General features: G+C 35.3%; 1 protein-coding gene across 1 annotated transcript in view; it reads right to left on the bottom strand.

Annotated features, from left to right (window-relative positions):
* Positions 1-25104, bottom strand: part of LOC126830980 (nuclear hormone receptor HR96) — an 84473-nt gene that overhangs the window by 16727 nt on the left and 42642 nt on the right. The window contains exons 2-3 of the mRNA XM_050561588.2: positions 3480-3638; positions 984-1142 (exon numbers count right to left, since the gene is read on the bottom strand). Of these exons, the coding sequence (XP_050417545.1) occupies positions 984-1142; positions 3480-3638 (318 nt within the window). The remainder of the gene's footprint in view (positions 1-983; positions 1143-3479; positions 3639-25104) is intronic.

The raw sequence follows: 25104 nt of genomic DNA, 5'->3' as shown, positions 1-25104 counted from the left end.
ATGGGGTTTAACGTCCTACTGTTCTGCTCCTAACCTGGGATAATAAAACCATATTCATCCAAAACATAAAATAATTCAAATCATTAGGCTTCCTGAAAGTCTATAAATAAAAGAGAAAACGTTTTTATTGTTTTGTTTGAAGTAGAATTGTAATGAACGCTTGCAGCAAAGTATTACAAAAAGTATGTTTATTCATAAAAAAAAATGTATCTGAATGGACATAGATATTTAAATCAATATTCTGTAACACAGCCGACAAAGGAAACCAAACAAAGTAACTCTTTTCTATGAATTCTTTTCTCTTAGAAAACCAAAAAATTACATTATAATGTTAGAAAAGGTCATTTTTAAATTAGTCTGTAATATATATATATATATATATATATATATATATATATATATATATCTAATTACTATGTTGTTAGGCAATGGCAATATGCCAACGTTTTTATGTAGGGATTCAAGATAATGGTTTTTCTATATATGATGCAATAATTCCCTTTCAAAATATATAAAATGTGGACATATATAACATTTGCAAAGTTTCATTCCACAAATACCTATTCTTTGAAATCCATAATACAATTCTTAATAAACTTTTATTAGCTAAAAGCCTGACATCTATGTGAACACATTTTTTTTAAAACAAATTTTGTATAAACATGTAATATGTATATATAAAGGATTGACTAATAGTCAATATAACCTCTCTCCTATATATAAAGAATTGACTAACAGTATAAACCTCTTTATTTTTTGAAATCCATAGCACAATTCATGATAAACTTTTATTAGCTAAAAGCGTGACATTTATGTAAACACATTTTTTTAAAACAAATTTTTTATAAACAAGGATTGACTAACAGTGTGTATATAACCTCCCTACTAAGGATTGACTAACCTCTGTATAACCTCCCTACTATATAAAGGATTGACTAACATTTGTATATACTATGGTATATACATTTTTTTTTTTACTTTACCTTATGTGCATTACGCCTAAAGAAGGCTTTACATGATTCACAGGAAATAGCATTAAAGTTATATCCAAGAGCTCGATCACCACAAACTAAACATGTTTTATCTTTTTTACTGGATGTCATGGACGAAACAGTTGAATCAGACATAGTACTTAAACTATCCTGAAATTAAATAAATAAAGAAAAAAATATTAATTAACAAAGTCAATCTGTATAACCTCTCCAACATATAAAGGATTGACTAACAGCCTGTCTAACCTCCCTACTATATAAAGGATGTGTGTATAACCTCTCTACTGTGTAAAGGATTGACTAACAGTGTGTATAACCCCTCTACTATATAAAGGATTGACCAACCTCTGCTTAACCTCCCTACTATAGGATTGACCAACCTCTGCTTAACCTCCCTATTATAGGATTGACTAACTTCTGTATAACCTCCCTACTATATAAAGGATTGACTAAAATTTGCATAACCTCTCTAATATATAAAGTATTGAGGAACAGATTTACAGTCTGCATAACCTCTCAAGAACCCTTCACAGTTGGAATTCAATATATGAGTAGGCCGTAATTAGGTTCTTGCCAATCGAAGCGACGCAAAAAATGTTTGGACCTTTTTCTTATAATTTTTTTTGACATTCTTATTTCCAATTCATATGTTTGCACAATGTCCGTAATTATTTAGCAATTTGTGGAAACACCTATCATTCCCGACAAAGAGATATAAGAAAAGAAAGAACCCCAAGAGGATCCAGCCAAATAAATGTATTCTAGATCTATGAAGGTTCATATACTTCTATGTTTTTATATAATAAACGACATGTTGATTGTGCCTTTTGAGATTTCATAACATTTTATATAAATATAACATAATGATCTGTAGAAAGTTAATTGCATATTTATAATTTATGTGTCCCAAAAGGTCAAGCAACAGGTAATATGAAATGAAATGAAATGAAATGGGGTTTAACGTCCTACTGTTCTGCTCCTATACTGGGCTAATGAAGACGGACATACGCCATACAGTGTGCTATGAGGGAAATTTTGCCCGGGCAGCGGCACTATCGCCTACTCTTATATCGAATTCCAACTGCCAAGGGATCTTTTACGTGCATTCCAATGTATACACGGGACCTCAGTTTTTTGTATCATCCGAAGGACTAGACAGCTGTCCATGTCAGGCCCTCCGTTCTGCACCACTGACAAGGGGAAACCACGTCGGAAAATCCAGATGAACTTTCTCGGCCAATGCAGGGATAAAACACCCGAACTCCAGGTTAGCGAGCCAGCGTCTTAACCACCCAGCCACCGTGGCTCCCCAACAGGTAATATGATAAGCAGTTTAGAATCGCAGTTTGCTAAACAAAAACGACACACGGTAAGTGTGAATCAAATATTAATTTGATTAGCAGAAAGTTATCAAATTTAAGGGAAACAAGTTTCTTGTCCCAAATTAAGCGCGAAAAAATGTTTAACAAACATGATTTACCATTCCACTGTGTACAGTCATTTTAATCCCTTGATGTGGGTCGACAAGATTAAAAGTAGTCAAAGATTAGTCAATAAACTAACTGTAAGCTAACCTTTTAACAGTCATTCAGTTCACGATAAATTTGATAATCCCGTAAATATAGAATCTCAATATTTATTCACAAAACATAATTTTTATCTGTAACCATTTCACTTTGTAAGAATTGACCACGTGTTCCCATCTGGCATCCCATTTGCCATCTCGCAATGTTTAAATCATTTTCTATTCACTGAACAACAAAATATTCCGTAGGCTATAATCATACGAAAAATGTATCCATCCAAAGCCTGCGCTGTTATTAGCTATACACATCAGTTTAATTTTTATTTGTTTAACATTAACAAATTACTTTGCAACTAAATGGCAATTATATTGGCTGGAAAAAAAGGTCACGTAGGCAAATAACAACAACATGGCGACAATACATGCATTGCATACGGTTGTCGATGCTTCGTTTTATAATGAAGACAAGGTTTCGACATCATGAACTTTTCTTATCACAGATATTTTGCTTTCATTTTATGTCGTGTAAATGTAAATGAAGACACATAATTTTGGAGAAATAGTTTACTGGCATGAATTGGAAGCAGATAGGCTAATATCTTCGCTCGCAATAGAGTAATTTGAATGAAATTTTCAAATTATTCATTTTAAATTATCTATTTTTGAACTATTATAGCAAGAATGGCCAGCTCTTTATCTAAATCTTACATAATGTATCTTTAAACTCCTCAAACTCGAAAAAATAAACCCTCACTGTTCGGACAGTCCAAAATAGTTGAGTAAGTGTATAGTATTGCGAGAACCCTAAATAATGATATAATAAATGGGATATTGCAAATTTATAGAGGATGGATGAATAAACTGATGAGGACAATAAATATCCTCTGTATCCACCGCTTGGCCTATACTTATCAACAGCTGTTCCACCTTTTAATTAAAACAAAGTTTGTTTATTACCTTACCTTATGTGCATCACGGCTAATAAAGGCTTTACATGATTCACAGGAAATGGAATTCGAGTTATATCCAAGAGCTCGATCCCCACAGACTATACATGTTTTATCTTTTTTACTGGATGTCATGGACGAAACAGTTGAATCAGACATAGTACTTAAACTATCCTGAAATTAAATAAATAAAAAAAAATATTAATTAACAAACAAAATTTAAAAAAAAACAAACTCAAAGAAATCGTGTCTGAAAAAAAAAAATGTCTCTTTGTACCTGGTCTCTTCCACATTAGATATCGTAAAGATTGGCTTAGTGGCAATGTCATACACATTGATTTATTTTTTTTTCAAATTATTTTCTCAAATAAACGTGATTATTAAAATATCCTGATATTAAAGTCAGCTTTCAGCAACATAAGCTGTAGAACAATGATGACATATGAAACAGAGAAGTTCATACCTCTCCTAGTACTACTAATAATGATGCGGTTTTTTATTAAACAAATTAGAAATATTATCTGCAAATACATCACTTTGAACACTAAAAATACTTGACAGGCAAATCTTGTATTAGCAAAATTAGCATCTTTATAAAAAAAAGAGATATTTCTCCAGGCTTATTAATAGATTTTATATCAGAGACAACCAAACAAACTACCAGGAAAACTCTATTCATTCTTCAACATATAGCATTTATTCTATTATATTAGTAAGTATCGGGAGGGTTGCCCTATAAAACACTCTGTCAGCTTTAAACTGAACACAAGTACAAATTTGAAATTAGATGGTTTTGGGTGATTTTAAACCATTTTTATGAGTTTTTAAACAAAGATTTGGTATTGAATGAATGTGAAAGAAATTAGTGCTAGATACACAAGATTAAATGATACCCGGGTTACAGTGTATATTTCTACACAAACCGGGTTGGATAACTTGAAAGACAACAACTTATATCACCAATAAATTCATCCGACCACTTTCTATCATTGATTCTTGATCCGGTACATAAGTGTCAAGTGTTACAGATGTTAATCCATAAGACCACTTGACTGTTGTAGTGTTAAGGATGTTAATTCAAAGATAACATGATTGGAATTTCCTAACTTGACCTTGACCTTTTTACTGTGCATTTTAAAAGAAAATGAAATGGGGTTTAACTCCTATTGTTCTGCGCCAACTGGGCTAATGAAGATGGGCATACACCATACAGTGTGCTATGGGGGAAATTTTGCCTGGACAGCAGCTAGCGCTATTGCCTACTCTTAAATCCAATTCCAAATGCAAAGGGATCCTTTACATGTACGCCAATGTGTACACAGGACCTCGGTTTTTCATCCCATCCGAATGACTAGATAGCTGTCCTTGTCAGACCTTCAATCCTTCACCATTGACACGGGAAAACCATGCCGGAAAATCCTGATGAACTTTTTCCGGCAACACCGGGATCAAACCCACGACCTCTAGGCGAGCGAGCCAGCATCTTACTCGCTGAGCCACCATGACTCTGTGAACTTCAAAAGACAGCGAAATGAAATGGGGTTTAATGGGAGTGTTGAGATGGCCTAGTGGTCTAGAGTGTCATGCTTCGAGCTCTAGCTGGGCAGTCGTGGTTTTGATCCCTGGTGTGAACGTACGTGGCTTGGAGATAGGGACACCTTCTCAATCTCGTGGGTTTACTCCGGGTACTTCGGTTTCCCTGCACAGGAAAGACCCTTGTGCCAAGACAGTAAAAATTAGACAACTTGACGGTGAAACCATCTTCAATAATTCGCTTGCAGGCTTAAGGGTTTTTAGCAATGGGAGGAAACCGGAGGACCCACAAGGTTGGAAAGACGACCCTACTCCTTGTCACGTACAACCGGGAAATCGAAACCACGCCAGCAGTTGACTCTTTGGCCTACTGTTGACATATCACGGTACTGACAATATTTTAAGAATTGCCACATTTTTTTAATGATATTAATTTTCATATCGTGATATGTCATAATATTGGTATATATCACCTAATCCTACTTATATCATATTGTTATTGATCAAGCACCTGCCATCTGTATATATATTTTATACTGTATAGGAACATGTCATGCTCTAATTCAATCTACCTATAATTACATACAGGTATCTCTTCTTTATCGTTATTCATAATGATTCATCAAAATTTTCTTTATAATAAAAAAAAAAAGTTTCATATTTCTGTGAATATTTCAACAACCTGATTACAGTGCATACACACATTGCTAAGTGACTCTGATGTGAATTCGTGAAGTAAATAACTGGTGTAAATTGTACAGCCTGTATCACTAATGCAAACAAAAGGACCAAGGGACTTAAACGCCCATTGGTTAAGAGTATGTGTGTATGCATAGGCGTACGAGCTGGGGTGGCCCCCCATTTTGGGCACACAATTGTACTTTGTAAAAGTTGTATAAAAAAAATATTGTGTTCTTGAATGTGTCCAATTTAACAGCAAATTTATTATTATTATGTAACATACTAAAAACCTAACTACATTTTTTGGGCACCAACCACCACTGCCCCCCCACCCACCCACCCCCCCGCAGTCAAAAATTTCCCCGTACGCCTATGTGTGTTTGTACTGAAGAGTATCCTGCAACCTAAAATTTCTTTATTCATTTTTTTTCCTAATTAAAAGAAACAAACATTTCCCAAAACAAAATGGAGTTGAACTTTCTATTTTTTTGTTCCATCCGGGATATATCAGCTTTCAACAAGACAAACACCAAGCTTTGTAGAAATTCTGGAAACAATGAAGATCATGGTCAGTTGGGCTGTATATACCCGTCGGGGTCCAATCGTAGCTTAAATCTTGACCACTCCTGATCCCGATTGTGAAAGACATCGCAAAAGAGTGCCCAAGTCAAAATACACTTATTGCCTAAGTCATACTGATTTAGGCATAATCTTTAAGTGGCATTTAGCGATCGGGAAACAAAATTTTTATGGAAAACATAAGAGGATACTTGTCGAAACGTCGTGCTTTTAAAATAAAACCAGTGATTGTTTCCCATAAAAATTGTTTTCTGTTAATCTGATTTAGGCAGTTTCACATTTTCTCCCCAAATCATAATATTTGACAATTTTGGTGTACATTCCTTTAAGAATTCAATGGAGCTGATGGCCATACACATTTTAAGCCACAATTCTAAATTTTGAAAAAAATGGGCTTGACGATATAATGAAAACTTCAGAATTTTTTTTATGCTTTCCATCTTCTTCAAAACGTGTTGGAATCAATAACTCTGTCAAACAGCCTGAAAATTCAATTAAGAAAATTCTACTTTAGATTATTATTATTATCATCATAAGGCTCTTGATTTGAGAGGAACTCATATGGCAAACATGATCTAATTGATCAAGCAGGAATGAGTTTAACTTCTTTATGATCAGGTAGAATTTAAATAATTCATTTAAAGCGGCTATAATTGCACATGTTTAAAAAATATTTAAAATAAAGCTTTAAAATACATGGCAGCTTTACACAGTCCTATCTTTTTACCTCATTATGTACACTTAATTTTCCTGTGAAAAACGATACATTTCCAAATATTGTGGGCGAGTAGAAAATATTTCAAATTTTTATGTGAATGTTTTTTATTTGCTAGAAACCTACGATTGTATAAAAGCGAGTTGACAGCCCATTAAGCTACAGAAATAGAAATGATTATATTTTCACTTTCTTAGAAAAATTGAAATTATCACATGAAGTTATATTACCAGCCATTAAAGTCAATTTAAATATATCTACATGTTAATCAATGTCAACCAAATTGTCTTTCATCAAAATAATTAAAGTAACTGTGCATTATACACATTATATAAAATTTAATCCACACTAACCTGTACTCAGAAGTGTCTATTTAACAGTTAATTAAAGATAAATTATGGGAGATAAGACAAAGAGCTGGCAGTTCTCACTATAATAGTTAAAAACTAGATACGGTAAAGGCAATTTGCAATTGAAATTTCGGCCTAGTCTCGATCATCATTACTAAAGTCTGTACAATAAAAAACATAGTCTCGATCATCCATTTCCTGATTAAATTACGAATGGAATTCGAGCAGCAAATGAAATCATAATCCAGTAAATATCGCAGGCTAGCGATGCCATGGAGAGTTGATTATAGTCTGGATAAGTTAATTAATGTCTAATTAATAATTAAGTTAATATTTCAGGCCTAAAGAAAGACCTGCAATTGGCAGATTTAGCTCTTGTACAATGTATGTTTAAGAAAACATACCGGGTAATCAAAATATTAACGCTGATATAATCTCCTGGGTTGGATTAAGCGACAATAAAAACAGGCCATCAATTTGACTATTTCGGGAAACGTAAAGATGACAATGGACTCATTATATCGAAATATCATGACACGATCCAACAATGGCGGCTGTTCCGTCTTTGAAGAAATGTAGAAGGTTTTGATGAGAGATGCTGTCCAAAAAAAAAAAAAGATTAGAGAAAAATAGAAAAATGAAAGTGTAGAGGGAGCAGAATAATTATTAGATCTCTGTCCTGGTCATATGTTATTTTATTATTTTTTAATTCTGTTTTTAATTTCAAGTCTATATTTTAATATTCATAAGAGGAGTTCATGTTAAGTGCCAATAAAATCCATTTTTTTCTTCCTCTGTATGTTATAAATTATATCTAATAACTACTGAAGATAGCATTTAACAATTGTCTCTTCTTTAGAATGTCATAATTATGGATGATTATATTGAAATAAGATATTCATAAAGAGAGAGAGAGAAATGGGGTTTAACGTCCACTCGACACAAACTAGGTCATTTTGGGACTAACATATGGTTCAATTTTATTTCAATAATTTGCTTGCATGTAGGGGTCTTTAGCAGTGGGAGGAAACCGGAGGACCCAGAGGAAACCCACGAGGTTGCCCTAAAACACATTTCACTGTGTTTGAGAAGTCTGTTTCTTGGCTAACAAAATAACATCTGTTTACACTAGTAAATGCCATTATAGAGAGATAGACAATGGCATTATGCAAGAATATAAATTACTGTTAGAATATGTTGGGCAGTCATATATATTACTATAAATAAAAGCTTTAAAGCAAAAGCAATTACTTTCTGACAATCATAAATCCAAGCATTTCGTTATTTTAGTGTTGAAATATGTAATATGTCTAATTCATGGACATGTAAACATGATTTTAATATCAGTTTATTAGGTGGGTTAATAGAAACAGGACGGCAGTCATTTAACTCTGTTATTACTGTTAGAAAATGTATATTCATAAAAGTTGAGCAGTGGAGTAATATCGGACTTCCATGTTTTGTTTCCTTTGTGAACGTAAATAAAACTATTGATTAGTCCGTTTCTATAACTTTCTTGTTAAACTAGTTGACTTTGAAGGTCCTTTGTTCTCAATAAAGCATAGATGATAGCTGCTCGGAATATCTGGGTGAGCTCTAATGAATTTCGATCAACACCCTCTTAATTTCTGTACGTCATAGACTGACCTTGGCATCAATTTCCTTCCCAAATATGGAATAAACATCCCCACTCTCCAAAGACCGGGGGGAGGGGGGGGGAACATTACTTTATTTGGTCTACCAAACACATGTCATACACAAGATAGTATATTGATGGATATTTTGACAATGGTAAGGATTTTACCAAAATATCACTGTTTTTTATATAAATATATCACTCAATTCATTAAGTACGTGTGATTTGACTCCATAGAAAGTGTGGACCAAATAATTAGTTAAAGATCAATATGGTCGCAAGGATCATAGTATTACAGCAGTCATATATATTACTATAAGGGGACTACCGTGGCTAAGTGGGTAAAGATACAATATGGTCGCAAGGATCATAGTATTACAGCAGTCATATATATTACTATAAGGGGACCACCGTGGCTAAGTGGGTAAAGACGTTGGCTCGCTAGCCTGGAGGTCAGGTGTTCGTTCCCTGCATTGGCCGAGAAAGTTCATCCAGATTTTCCGGTGTGGTTCCCCCTTGTCAGTGATGCAGGACGGAGGGCCCGACAAGGACATCTGTCTAGTCGTTCAGATGGGACAAAAAAAACTCCATTTCATTTCATATTACTATAAAGCTTAAACTTTATGACAAATTCGTTGCTTTTTGCAGAAAAATGTAAATGTCTAATTTTATATCTGATTTTTTAAGAGATACAATTTCAAATATCATATGATTACATGATTAATAACAGTTGATTACCTATAATAAAAACAGCATGACTGTCATTTTTTTAATCTGTTATTTTATAATTCATTGTTTCAAAATGTCGCATATTAAACTGATCGAGTTAAAGAACTTTTATTATTGAATTAAAGGCAATAAGAAATGAAATGAGGTTTAATTAGTGTCCTACTGTTCTGCTCCGATTGGTGTGCTACATTTGTATATGAGGACAATTTTGTCAGAATGGCAGTGCTGAAGTCTACTCTTATATCGAATTCCAACTGCCAAGGGATCTTTTATGTGCATGCCAATGTATGTGTGCACGAGGCCTCTTGTTTTTTTGTCCCATTCGAATGACTGTACATTGTCCCTTAATTGCCAGACCCTCTGTCCTGCACCACTGACAAGGGGGGGGAAACCACGCCGGAAAATCTTGATGAACTTTCTCAGCCAATGGATACTACACAGAACCACACCGAGAGAGAGAGAGAGAGAGAGAGAGAGAGAGAGAGAGAGAGAGAGAGAGATTAATGCCACTGTCACTGGCACAAACTAGGTCATTTCGGGACTAACATATGGTTCAATTTTATTTCAACAATTCGCTCACACGTAGGGGTCTTTAGCAGTGGGAGGAAAGCAGAAAGGTTTTTAAGATTCAATTATTAGCTTTGTATACAGTACATGTATTTTAACTCCACACAAAGACTGAATGTGGTCTGTTTTTACCAATTAACAAAAGGATTGCCACTTCCAATACACTACTTTCCTTTCATATTATCCTTAATTTCAGACCACTAATGATAGACTGGAAATGAAAATCATTAATTTCGACCACCTGCCTTGTGTTCCATCTGGTAAAAAAGAAATAGTTTCAATAATATGTCTGGTATGTTAATATCTTGAAATATGATCAATCAAAAAATCATTTCAATAAAACTGGGAAAGAATTTCACTGGACGATTGGATATCATTTAAATATGTTACATACTAACTTGTCGATCAAAGTTATAAATATTCTAGATTTTTTGGTCAGGTCCTCTTTTGGTAATTTATTAATTTAAGCTGCTGATTACCATTTGCATTTTTCTGACATTATCAGATTTTATGAGGACATGAGGATTATCAGAATTTGTGAGGACATGAGGATTATCAGATTTTATGAGGACAAGAGGATTATCTGATTTTATGAGGATTATCAGATTTTATGAGGACATGAGGATTATCTGATTTTATGAGGACATGAGGTTTATCTGATTTTATGAGGACATGAGGATTATCTGATTTTATGAGGACATGAGGTTTATCTGATTTTATGAGGACATGAGGTTTATCTGATTTTATGAGGACATGAGGATTATCCGATTTTATGAGGACATGAGGTTTATCTGATTTTATGAGGACATGAGGTTTATCTGATTTTATGAGGACATGAGGTTTATCTGATTTTATGAGGACATGAGGATTATCTGATTTTATGAAGACATGAGGTTTATCTGATTTTATGAGGACATGAGGTTTATCTGATTTTATGAGGACATGAGGATTATCTGATTTTATGAGGACATGAGGATTAATTACAGACTGACGTAATTTAAATCATGAGGCTACAAATCACCATAATGGATGTATTTGGATAGCAACATGTGTGTTCCAGCTAATGAGTTATTAATTTGCTAGTGGCTGATATTCCAGATTTCATAGAAATCAAAGAATAGTACATTTTTTTAGATACAACTACCTGTTTATATTACTGTTGGATATAATAATACAAGTTAATTAATAAAAAACAAAAATGAAATGAAATGGGGTTTAACGTCCTACTCTGACCTGGCTAATGAAGACAGACATATATATATGGCCATACAGCGTGCTATGAAGGAAATTTGCCTGGGTAGCTGCACTATGACCTACTCTTATATCGAATACCAACTGCCAACGGATCTTTTATGTGCATGAAAATGTATACAGGGACCTCAGTTTTTCATCCCATCTGAATGACTAGACAGCTGTCCGTGTCAGGCCCTGCTTCCTGCACAAGTTTCTCGGCCAATGGAGGGATTGAACTTAATAAAAACAGACCACATGCAGTCTTTGTGCCCTATGTGTATTTCAACTCCACGCAAAGACTGCATGTTGTCTGTTTTATCAACTAAAATCATCATGCTGTAGTACAACCATTCTATAAAGTACTAGTATAAACCAGAAACTTTCAATTTCTGTCGTCATCAGTGCCATCTTGAAATCATGACATTATATAAAAGCAGAGTTTGTTAATCAATCCACAATTTTCAAACAAATTTTCTCTGAATGAGAGAGAGAGAGAGAAATGGAGTTTAATGTCCACTCGACACAAACTAGGTCATTTCGGGACTAACACATAGCAGTGGGAGAAAACCGGAGGACCCAGAGAAAACCCATGTGGTTGGACAGGCGACCCTACTCCTTGTCACGTACAACCGGGGAATCGATACCACGCCAGTTGACTCAGTGACAGACCTTATGATACAGCGTGCACATGCTAACCATTCGGACATCCAACCCCCACTTTTCTCTGAAAGACAGATATTATGATCTAAAGAGCATATGTTAGGGTTAGACCATGCCATTAGATCATCCTGTCTCACAACGGATATTTTTCTACCATTGATAATAATCTTTATTAGCATTCATACAGTAGATAAATCATTTCATTTATTCACAAGTGTTTCTACTTAAATCATCTAACATAACACACTAACACCCCTTTTATCTCAAGTAGTAGCACAACAACATGATGAACAAATGATAAAATATATTCGCCTAAAAGCTCTGTGAAAACCATCTGTTAATCGGCTTGTCAGTTCACTTTTATAAACCATTATGAGCTAGTGTGAAACACGATTATTTAATGTCCGTTTCAAAATAAACCATAGCAAAAAAATAACCCAACTTATTAAGCCTTTTAGAATATAAACTACATTTATATGTTGGCATTCAACGGGGGATTATATATGATTGGAGAGGCGGTTGCGATCTTATAACATTTGAAAAGAAATAAGACAAATACTAAATGTGAAGTGGTTTCTTTCTGAAATATTAATACGATTTTGAATTCAAGATATTTATGAAGAGTAAAAAAGAAGAGAGATAACAAAAATTGGTAAATTGGTCTTGACATAAATGATTAATCTTCTAGTATGATCATGCGAACGAATATAGAAATGAAATGAAATGGAGTTAAACATCCTACTGTTCTGCTCCTAACCTGGGCTAATGAAGACGGGCATACGCCATACAGTGTGCTATGAGAGAAATTTTGCCCGGACAGCGGCACTACGGCCTACTCTTATATCGAATTCCAACTGCCAAGGGATCTTTTACGTGCACGCCAATGTGTACACGGGACCTCGGTTTTTCGTCCCATCCGAACGACTAGACAGCTTTCCTTGTCAGCCCCTCCGTCCTGCATCACTGACAAGGGAGAACCACGCCGGAAAATCTGGATGAACTTTCTCGGCCAATGCAGGGATCGAACACCCGACCTCCACGATCGAATATAGAATTTATGTATTCATGTAATGTAGTAGATTAAATAATCCCAAGAAGGGGATGATAAAACCACACACTCGAAAGGAAAAGAAGGGCAGAAGAGTCCCTGTAACAGTTCAGGCAAGTTTGGATCTCAGTGATGCATCCGAGGAAAAACAGGAACCATTAATTGTAGATAATAATAATAATATAATAATAATGAAGTTTTATATAGCCTCTTCTCCATGTTGACACATGCTCAAAACGCTTTTTGTAATGGCTCTACTGATAAAACTGTTGAAACAGGAAAGTCTTTAGTGCGGATTTAAATTGATTAAAAGTTTGTTGATTCTTGATCTGTTGTGGAATTTCGTTCCATAATCTAGGACCAGCTGAAATGATAGACCTATATCCATATGACTTTAAATTATATCTTGAAACAACTAGTGACAGTTTATTTTGAGAGCGAAGTGATCTAATAGGGTTGTAGTCATATAAGAGTTCAGATAAGTATTGAGGAGCTGCATTATTAGTAAAAAATCCCCGGGAACAAACTTGACAAGACGGTGTGTGTTTATATAAAAAGGATTTATCCAGGACATGATTAATGTAGTAGATGATATTAACTAATTACCCAAACAGATCTATTAACCCTTTCAATGCTAGACGTAAATCCACTGCCTGTGCTAGACCCTTTTTTGAGGAAAAAAGGGAGGTTGGAACTGAACGCCAAGCAGTACTTATGGAAGCTTTTATGAAAAATCTTTTTGTCTGTTGGGGTGGGCATGAGGTTGGGCTAAGAGGAAAAAATAGAATTTTGGAAATTTGCATAATAATGTAGTCACGTGACGTCATGGCGGCCATTTTGGATTTCTCATTTCTCACTAAAGCTAACACGAAAACGAATTTTTCTCCATGAAATACTTAAAAGATATTGTTTTCTTCACTGGATTTTGATAAAGATATATAAAATGAACAAAAATATCAATAGCAGCCATGAGCAATGCCGTCACGAACACGCGCATCACGTCTCCTGCTGCCATGACCACGTGCGGATTGCAATACCTTGTTTTTACTTTCACTTTCACTTTCATCCCCAAGTCCCATATCATTTTCAAGATAGTCAGTCAATAGATCGACACGTTCGGGACTCAGGAATTGCCTACGTCTTTTACGATCCAGCAGGCCAGCATTATTATCAACATCAGAATTATTGTCAGAATCTACTGCAGACACAGGGCTATCGTGTTCACATTGGGCTTGTTCATCATGCACGAGAGACATAGCTAGCCATGGGCGGAACGTCGCGCAATAAATCACACACTTCATAATACCAATCACTGTCCTGACTACTATCATTATCAAGTAACTGGAAACGAATTATGTGTATCGCCCGCCTCGAAATTGTCCACATGTTGGTCAGCAAGACGTCATTCACGACTTCGTCGAGAGTGCATCGTCTACGTTGTCACAATGCACTCCGCCATTTTACGGTTTGCTGCTTTGAAACACGTGGAAATATGTTCTAGTGTATAGAAAATACAATAGATGGCACTTGCAGTTACGGTACTAATTTTAGCGAGGGCTTTACTGAGTACACGGTAATACCGGGTACGGGCATTTTACCGACATTTTATAATACCCGGTACTACCGGGTATACGCAGTAAAAGGGTTAAGAAGTAGGGGGCGGGGGCAGTCAGAGTGTGGAAGGAGAGAAGAGTGTGAGAGGCTGGTTGTAAAACTTAAGGTGGAAAATGAGAAGTGGGTGAGAGACATTGACCGTAAGAGTGTGTGGATCGCTCTGAGAAGCTGTGAAGGTTGTTACACAATTAGAGATTTTGTCAATAGAAGTATTATATGAAGTTAAAGGGGGAAGCTATAGCTAGGGGCGGTCAGATATTGGAAGGGGAGAAGTGGGTGAGGGACACAGTCAGAGTGTGGATCGCTCTGAGAAGCTGTGAAGGTTGTTACACAATTAGAGATTTTGTCAATATAAGTATCATGTTAATGGGGGAGGCTATAGGTAGGGGCGGTCAGATATTGGAAGGGGAGAAGTGGGCGGGGCGAGAGACACTGACCGTCAGACTGTGGACTGCTCTGAGAAGCTATGGAGGTCCAATAATGGTTCTGCTCCGACTAGGCTAATGAAGACGGCTGATATTATCTAGCTATGTATATAAACACTATATATGCAATGTATATAAAGAATCCAGTTTTCTGCTTTCAAGAAGTTTGACTCCAACCCTGATGGTAAGCTTCAATAAACATCACTGGCATACTTCCAAATAAACCTGATTTTGAAATCAAAGTGAGATTTTTGAAATAATGCCTCCACATCATTCTCAAAGTCTGTAACTAAAAGTATATTAAAAAAAATTGGCAAATTTCTATGATGTCGATGTTTCCCATAAAATAACAATTTTTTAATGCCATCATAACTTAATGTGTTCCTTGAAATATCAAACAATTCTACAGAGACCTGAATTTACTTGCACTTAGAGATCATTAGCAAGTCATTCACTAGTTCAAGCAGTGAAGTTTCGATTCCACACTTGTACATGATCAGGAATAAAGAGAGAGAGAGACACACACACACAAACTAGGTCATTTCTGGACTAACATATGGTACAATTTAATTTCAATAATTCACTTGCGAGTAGGGTTCTTTGGCACTGGGATTAAATCGGAGGGCCCGGAAAAACTCACAAGGTTGGTCAGGCAACCCTACTCCTTGTCTCGTACAACCAGGGAATTTAAACCACGGCAGCTCACCCAATGACAGACCTTATGATGCAGCGTGAACACGCTAACCATTCGGCCATCCCCCCTCCACCTCCAAAGTACATGTATTGATGAAATTGAAACTATATACAAAGTTTCACCACTTTCTCTCAATTAGAACCAAAGTTATTGAGTTCCAAAATCTCAACCAATCAAATTGCTTATTATTATGCGCGAGAGAGAGAGAGAGAAAAATGGGGTTTAACGTCCAGTCGACACAAACCAGGTCATTTTAGGATTAACATATGGTTTAATTTTATTTCAATAATTAAAGGAGCTAAATCGCTAATATTTTGGACCTAGAAATTGGCACAAATGGGTCACAACACATATAATAATGTAATATGAATTTATATAAACTGTTTTACATTCAATCGTGTCCGTTTTACTGTGAATTGTCATCAGTTATGTTCGGTGAAATACGCCAGAAGTCTGAACAGCAAGTCACTTTCTAGCGTCTGGTTATTCCAGTCAACACTGATATTATTTATTGCGCATGCTCTCCAAATAAGAATATGATATCACCGTTTGACATGACTTGTGGAATATGTCTATCCTCATTCTTTGAGCACTTTATTACAAATGGCGCTGAAACGCATTATGGTACACGATTTGTGGACCAATGGTAAAATGTTTATTTTGTCTTAAATATTGGATATCAGAAGCCCATCTTTTTCCAGGTAAGATCACAACACCAATGCTGATTTAAATTGCAAAAAAATTCGTGTTTTCAATGTCGAAGATTTTGGATGATATTGAGTTACGGACTTAGCTACTTCAAGTGGATAGAAGGAGAGCGAGTGGAGAAGTTCGATAGACGAATTTTGAAATGCAGGGGACAAAAATATTCACAGGAAAATGAATACCATATCCCTGGGATGGCACCTTTATAGATAAAAGTTTCCATGATTATGAGGATGATTCAACCAACTGTATAATAGATGTAGATTCATATACAGGTAGGCTATTCATCATGGACACCGGCTACACTATATAGGTAGGCTAGTCATCATAGATAGACCTGTAAGACACAACTGGTAGTCATCATGGACCTGTAAGACACAACTGGTAGTCATCATGGACCTGGGAGACACTATTGGTAGTCATCATGGACACGGGCTACACTATGCAGGCAGGCTAGTCATCATGGACACGGACAACATTATTAACGAAACAGTCCCTTTAATAATTAAAAGTTTCCATGATGAGGAAGTTTCGGACAACTGTATAATAAATTGGTTTACTAGAACAGGAAGTCGATCATGGATACAGGAGACACTATAATGAAACAGTCTCAGAATTCAATATATCTTGTATGGTTCGATCACTTAATAGATAATGTTTTCCACAAGGAGGATGTTCGGCCAACTGTATAATAGATGTGTATAGTTTGACAGACCAGGTAGTAACATTAATATTGATCTTCGATCGACCAGTCCGCATCTTATACAAGGAAGGAAGTCAAATTTAGAAATGAATTAACTCATTTGTCTGTCTCCGACTGACTGAAATCTAAATCACGAGAATTTCATACTAGATTAGATTCTGATCATCCTTATATTAATAATTATTCATAAATAATCTTATCGAAGAAGGTTCTGTAACTTGCAAGTCAATGTGTACAATATCTTGGTTTTGTATCGGGGATCACGATGGTTAAGTAGGCAAGACGCTGGCTCGCTAGCCTGGAGGTTGGGTGTTCGATCCCTGCATTGGCCGAGAAAGTTCATCCAGATTTTCCGGCGTGGTTCCCCCTTGTCAGTGATGGAGGACGGAGAGCCTGACAAGGACAGCTGTCTAGTCATTCGGATGGGACGGAAAACCGAGATCCCGTGTACACGGTGGCGTTCACGTAAAAGATCCCTTGACAGTTGGAATTCGATATAATAATAGGCCGTGGTGCCGCTGTCCAGGCAAAATTTCCCTCATAGTAGCTGTCTAGTCGTTCAGATGGGACCAAAAACGAAGGTCCCGTGTACACAATGGTAGACGAGTCAAGGGTTAACGAAAACGGTACTGAAATATTTTTTGTGAGTTGCATGTTCATGTATATTGCCACTACTGATGATGCATAAACATAAGTTGAGGCACTAATATAATGTTCCATATTGATTATGCAAACAGTCTACTTTTCGGACTCGCCCAAACACTTATATATAAATTACAAAGAATTTAGAACATTGCTGCCAGGATTGTAACAAGAACTTCGAAATATTCATCCATAAATTTGGTGCTAAAGTTTCTTCATTGGTTGCTGATCGAACCCCAGATTCAGTATAAAGTTTTGTCATTGGTGTATCAATGTCAAAATGATCTCGCTCCCTTATATTTGTCTGAACATTTGACAAACTATAGTATAAAGCTATTATAAACATACTCTAAGGTCGATCGCATAACAAAAATATACTTGCTGTTCCTAAAACAAAACTGAAACAATTTGGTGATAAAAGTTCCAAGGCTGCTGCACCTCACCTTTCGAATCAGTTACCAATAAACATTAGAGAATCTCAAACTTTTACAATCTTTAAGTCACAACTGAAAAATCAGTGCTTGTTTTCCATATAAATTTGTGTTTTTATATTACATGTTCAATTACTAAATGCTGTATAAGGATTTCAACTGAAAAGTCATTTGTTTAAATTCTATTATCCAGATTAGAAACAGATTGTTTTATGTGTGTTTTTATTGACGAGAGATTCCTAAAATGTTGTACTTTGAGCATGCATGCATATATGGATTATTAAGCTCATTACAAATATATACATTATTATCATTATTATTACATCACAGTATTAATCTCCATGAAAGATTTTCAATTTATCATGCCTTAATAAACACTGAATGGAATTAAACCATTTTTGGACCGATACTTAAAGGAGCTAAATCGCTAATATTTTGGACCTAGAAATTGTCACAAATGAGTCGCAAACACATATAATGATGTAATATGAATTTATATAAACTGTTTTACATTCAATTGTGTCCGTTTTACTGTGAATTGTCATCAGTTATGTTCGACGAAATACGTCAGAAGTCTCAACTGTAAGTCAGTTTCTAGCGTCTGGTTATTCCAGTCAACACCGATATTATTTATTGCGCATGCTCTCCAAATAAGAATATGATATCACCGTTTGACATGACTTGTGGAATATGTCTAGCCTCATTCTTTGAGCACCTTGTTACAAATGGCGCTAAAACGCATTATGGTACACGTAATGGTAAAATGTTTATTTTGTCTTAAATAATGGATATCAGAAGCCCATCTTTTCCAGGTAAGATCACAACACCAATGCTGATTTAAATTGCAAAAAAATTTGTGTTTTCAATGTCGAAGATTTTGGATGATATTGAGTTACGGACTTAGCTACTTTAAATAAATACTGAATTAGTTATAATTGTTTGAGTAGAAATATAGTCTACCTATTAACGTGCCTTTTCAAAAAGAATAAAAGAACATTATGCAGACATTAGACACAACAGGCTAAAATCGTTCGCAATACATTTCAATTTAAAAGGACATATATGATTAAAATTATAGGGCTTTTTAAGACTGAGACAGATAATGATGCATTAGAAAAACCAATGAAGTCAAATGGATTCACACGTTTAGAACATCAACGCACTGGATGGCATTATATACATGTATAGTCCCAAAGGGTCCCCTACTTTATTCTTTACTCTATACTAAATTGAATTAATATATATCATTTTTGAACTGTCCTTTAAGAGATAGATCCATCATTCAAATATCATGGGGATTCAAATTCCTTCAGAGAGAGAGAGAGAGAGAGGGTTTAAAGTCCACTTGACACAAATTAGGTTATTTCGGGACTAACATATAATTCAATTTTATCTAAATAATTCAATTGCGCGTATGGGTCTTTAGCAGTGCGAAGAAACCCAGAGAAAACCTACTTAGTTGCTTTCAAGTGATGATCAGCAACTTTAAACAAAAATTGTGCAAAACAAAAACCAAATTTAAAGGAGCTAAATCGCTAATATTTGGGACCTACAAATTGACACAAATCGGTCGCAACGTATATAATGTAATATGAATGTAAATAAACTGATTTACATTCAATTTACAAATTGACACAAATCGGTCGCAACGTATATAATGTAATATGAATGTAAATAAACTGATTTACATTCAATCGTTTCCATTTTTACTCTAATTTGAAAGCAGTTATGTTCGGTGAAATATGCCAGAAGTTTCAATCGAATGGTAATCTCTAGCGACTGGTTATTCCAGTCAATACCGATAGTATTTATTGCGCATGCTCTCCAGATAAGAATATGGGGTCACCGTTTGACATGACTTGTGCAATATGTCTAACCTCGTTTTTCGGTTCGCTTGTTTCAAATTGCGCTGAAACGCAAAATGTTTATTTTGTCTTAAATATTGGATATCAGAAGCCCATCTTTTCCCTGTAATATCACAACACCAATGTTGATTAAAATTGACAAATAATTCGTGTTTTCAATGTCGAAGGTTTTGGATGATACTGAGTTAGAGACTTAGCTACTTTAAATGCTGCTTACGGTCACCGGAAGTTCCAATATTTGTGAGAAATACAAGAACAATGAACTATGTGAATATCTTTATTCATGATTACTTTCAGGTTTGTTTTTAAATCTGTGATAAATCTAGTTTTAATTAGACAATGATCATGAAATCCCTTTGGGGTATATAGACTAGATATGTATGTTGTCATGAAATCCCTTTGGGGTATAATACATGTATCATGAAATCCCTGTAGTTAATATACTAGAGTTATCACATCCTTTGATTTTTCTGGTTTTCTGTTTGTCTAGTAATCCTGTGGATTATAGCTAGGATAGCAGCATCGATAAAACCATTTTTTTTCTTAAACGAACGATTTGACAGGATTGGGTGAAATAATTTATATATTGCTGTAAATCCTTCTGTACAGAATAAAGAACTCTTACTCCAGTCATGTTTTACACTCTGGACTGATTTGAAATGAAACTGTCTCTAAAAAATTCAACAGAATCTGTTATTTCAGTTTTAACAGAAATAAACGTTAAAACGTCCAAGGTGAATACAATAAATCCTGTATTTTTTCTGGTGTATAAAGAAATATATCACGTTAAAAACAGAAATATATTTTTTGTCAGTCAGATATTGTTCAGAAATATCTGACTGATGAAAATATGTAAATGTAGAAGGAATGTAAATATGAGGTGTACTATGTGATTGTTCGTAGATCTCTGGGAACGTCTAGATTGCTTCTGTCCTATCAATATGTGATGTGCTGCGTGATTGTTCGTAGATCTCTGGGAACACATAGATTGTCCTGTAAATATGAGGTGTACTATGTGATTGTTCGTAGATCTCTGGGAACGTCTAGATTGCTTCTGTCCTATCAATATGTGATGTGCTGCGTGATTGTTCGTACATCTCTGGGAACGCCTCTATTGTCCTGTCCTGTAAAATATGTGGTGTACTGTGTGTTTGTTTGTAGAGGCTGGCTTGCTAGCCTGGTGTTCGCAGGTTCGCTCCCGGTGTTGGCCGAGAGTTCATCACGATTTTCCGGGGTGGTTTCTCTTTGTCAGTTATGCAGGACAGAGGGCCTGGTAAGGGAAACGTATAGTCATTCGGATGGGACAAAAAACATTGGCATGCATGTAAAAGATTTCTCGGCAGTTAGAAATTGCCCCCCAAAAATTAATAAAAATATTATGAATTGATTTCTGTTTCTTTGCCTTTAAACTTAATATTGGTAATTGCACGAGGGGAGGTAATTTTTTTTAGTAAGGATTGTCAGGTCTCCTTTTTGCCGCGGCACAGAATTCGGAAGGCTTCGTGGGCATTGCCTGTCCATCTATATACGGTCCACGATATCACATACAAGGGTATGTGTTTGAAGTTTTTGTGTTGATACACTCTAAACATCACATTTCATCAATAATAAATGACATCAGATCACTAAAAGTAACAAATGAAGAGCCCTGAGGAAGAACGATCTAAGTCACTTTTTCAATGAACCTCAGTAAATGCCACCATCTGGTAGCAAATTGTATAAGCTTTCTGTGGAACAATCAATTTCAGGTAAAAACGATCAGAGTCACATCGAACCAAGGCCCTTCTGAATGGCCTCCCGGACAAATACAAGTCCATCGTATTTATTTGACCTTAATTTGGTTGAAAAATGGAAGTCAGTTGTTGTAGTGGTAATTATGATTTGTATTAAACATCATTTTGAAGTTGTAATTAAACCCACTCCTTGTTCTGTTCGCATCAAGCATTCTCGTCCAAAAGTCTGTTTTGCCTTTTATGCGAAAAGACAAAAAGGTGACTTAGATCGTTCTTCCCCTGGACTCTTCAAATACTTAACACCTGACTAATTCCTAATCCACTTGATAATAAAATATAACCGAATGAAAACATCGAGAGGGGTTCAATTTTAGATTCTGTTCAGAATTTGTTATAAATATCCCATATGTGCATAAGTCAATTAGCACTAAAGATATCAAGGGATTAAGATTGTTGGGTTAGGTAATCAAGCTTAGTTTGTAGATCTCTTTAAACCAGCCACCACCTGTGCTTTATCTTCATCACTCGACTGAATTAAAATAAGGCTTATCTGCCTTACAAACCACTATGGGACTAGATATCCAGTGAAAAGAAACCAAGTTTTTTAAATGCCTTCCATCTTTAATTTACTTTATCTGTTATCTGCATTATATGACTGAATTATACCTGACATAACAGAATGTCAGACCAACTAATTCTTCAGTAGATTGAATTAGCTTGCCATATTTGATTCATTCTATATCAACTATTAATCTAAGTTATATGGTACATGTATATGAGCAGTTGGGAATTAGTATATATATATATATATATATAGAGAGAGAGAGTAATGATGTGAATAAACATGGACCAGATGTTGCATGCGCAATGAATAATTTCAATCACATTTGTGTGGAATTGGTTTACAGTCCAGTTTCATGCCTGTGACACATTTGTGGGTTTTTTTAATGTGCCATTTAAAGGGCTAATCTCGATTATATTTTGGAGAATAAAAAAGTTTAAATTTTGTGTTAAAAGCCCTTAAAATCCTCTCTCTACCTTATAGGGCCGAGCAAATAACTCAATATACGTAATATGTTTCAAACAACTTCTGTCAGTCTTCATCTGGAAATGGAGACTGGTGTCCCGAGCTGCAGTATTATACGATGTCTGGTTAAAACCTGACTTTTATTTTATAAAAATAACGTGTAGGTGAAATTTACCTTTCGTTATCAAGTAGACCTCTAAAGGCATGGCAATAGATTATCAGGTCTCATAACAAAAAAACTGACACAAAATCTTAAAAGGGTTATGTGTCCAGAAAAGCGGTTTCAACGTTCATATCCAAATAACTCAATATTTTGGGCTCTAATTTTTAGACAAGGTAAATACACTATTCCTCTATATTTTGGGGCTTAAACTTCATACGTACACAGAGTTTTATTTCTGAAACTGTTAAAATCGGGATGGTCCCTTTAAGGTAAAAATGTAATGGGGTTTAACATTCTATCTTTTCTGTACCCATCAGGCTAATGAATGAAGACACAGTGCTTATGCCATATCTTTTCTGTACCCACCAGGCTAATGAATGAAAACACAGTGCTTATGCCATATCTTTTCTGTACCCATCAGGCTAATGAATGAAGACACAGTGCTTATGCCATATGTACAATTTGATTTTGGGGAAATTATAAAAAAATTGGCTTATAAAAAATTGTAGAGATAAGTAATATCAGAGTTAATACTGGACAGAACAAACTGACAAGACATTACTGAATTATCTGACATTTTGAAGATCCATAAGAAAACCAAAAAACCCCACTAAATACTGCAGGACAAAATGAAAGGCACCAAGGGATTGTAATTCACAATGTCTGTGACAGTTGTCCAATTTCCAGGCTTGAATATAATGAGCATCTAGAAAATTTGTATATGAAAAGTGTAACACTGCTATTTTTACGAAAGTTTTATATGCACTTTAAACTTATTTGTAGTTTAAGTCACTATCCACTTCACGTTAACTGAACTGTGCTGTCCACAAAGAGTGAGCCAGCTGGTTATATATATTAGTTTTAACAATGGATATTGAAAAATGCCATGTGTCAGTTGTCTATCAACTCGAATATCACATATAAATTGAAATCATGTTTAAGATTGTGTGACGAATACTATTCAAATAAATTAAATAAGTTAGTGTGAAATTGGTGCTACATCAATTCAGGTACATATATAACACCTTCATGTATTTATTTCATGTGAACTTTAATCATATATATATTTTGATTTTCCGCGGATTTAAACATGATTGCCAGTTAATAATTGAATTAAACAAGTGGTTGCCAGGCAAGATACACCCACATTTTGCAGGAGATGGACAGAGAACAAGATTTTTCGTACAATCAGGGGCCATAATGCAGGAAGCTACAGTCTGATGTGTGCGAATATCGAAAGGAACCAGAGTCTCTGGAATATATTTTAAGTTTTATCAAAATTGGATAAAACTTGTGACCTCTAGTATTATATACTTTTACACTATTTGAAAACATGATGTAGCAATTTCATAGGCCATAATCCATTTTATTTACTTCAATTTTATTACAATAATTTGTTTGCGCGTAGGGGCCTTTAGTAGTGGGCGGAAACAGGAGTACTTGGAGAAAATCAATGAGGTTGGACAGGCGACCCTACTACTTGTCACGTTCAAGTAAGGAATGGAAACCATGTGACCTGACTCAATGAAAGACGTGATTTCATGCGTTGGTTAAATCCCTAGACCACCCAAACCCCACCTAACAAGGAACAGCTTGGCTTCTATAGACATTCCTGTCTCTTCTATTTGTGCTGCTTTTCGTCAGATCTTGTTAAGACAATATTTAACCTTCAAACTCGCAATGTAACAAAACTGCAACATTGGGGACAGATTGGAATTAACCCAAACCATCTCATAACCAAACAGGAACTCAAACCTATTATATTTGGGTAAAATCGATGTGAACTCCTGCCAATAATGCACAAGCACACTTTCTTTAATTGAATTTATACCTGATTAGCACCATACCTGAACAGAATAAATGTATTTCAAGTACGGTAAATTTCATTTAAAGATACATTATGGGAG

This window comes from Patella vulgata, chromosome 8, assembly GCF_932274485.2.
Source record: "Patella vulgata chromosome 8, xgPatVulg1.2, whole genome shotgun sequence".
NCBI classification, from domain to species: domain Eukaryota; kingdom Metazoa; phylum Mollusca; class Gastropoda; family Patellidae; genus Patella; species Patella vulgata.
The sequence above is the reverse complement of the archived record's forward strand: the minus strand, read 5'-3'. Positions and strand labels throughout refer to the sequence as shown.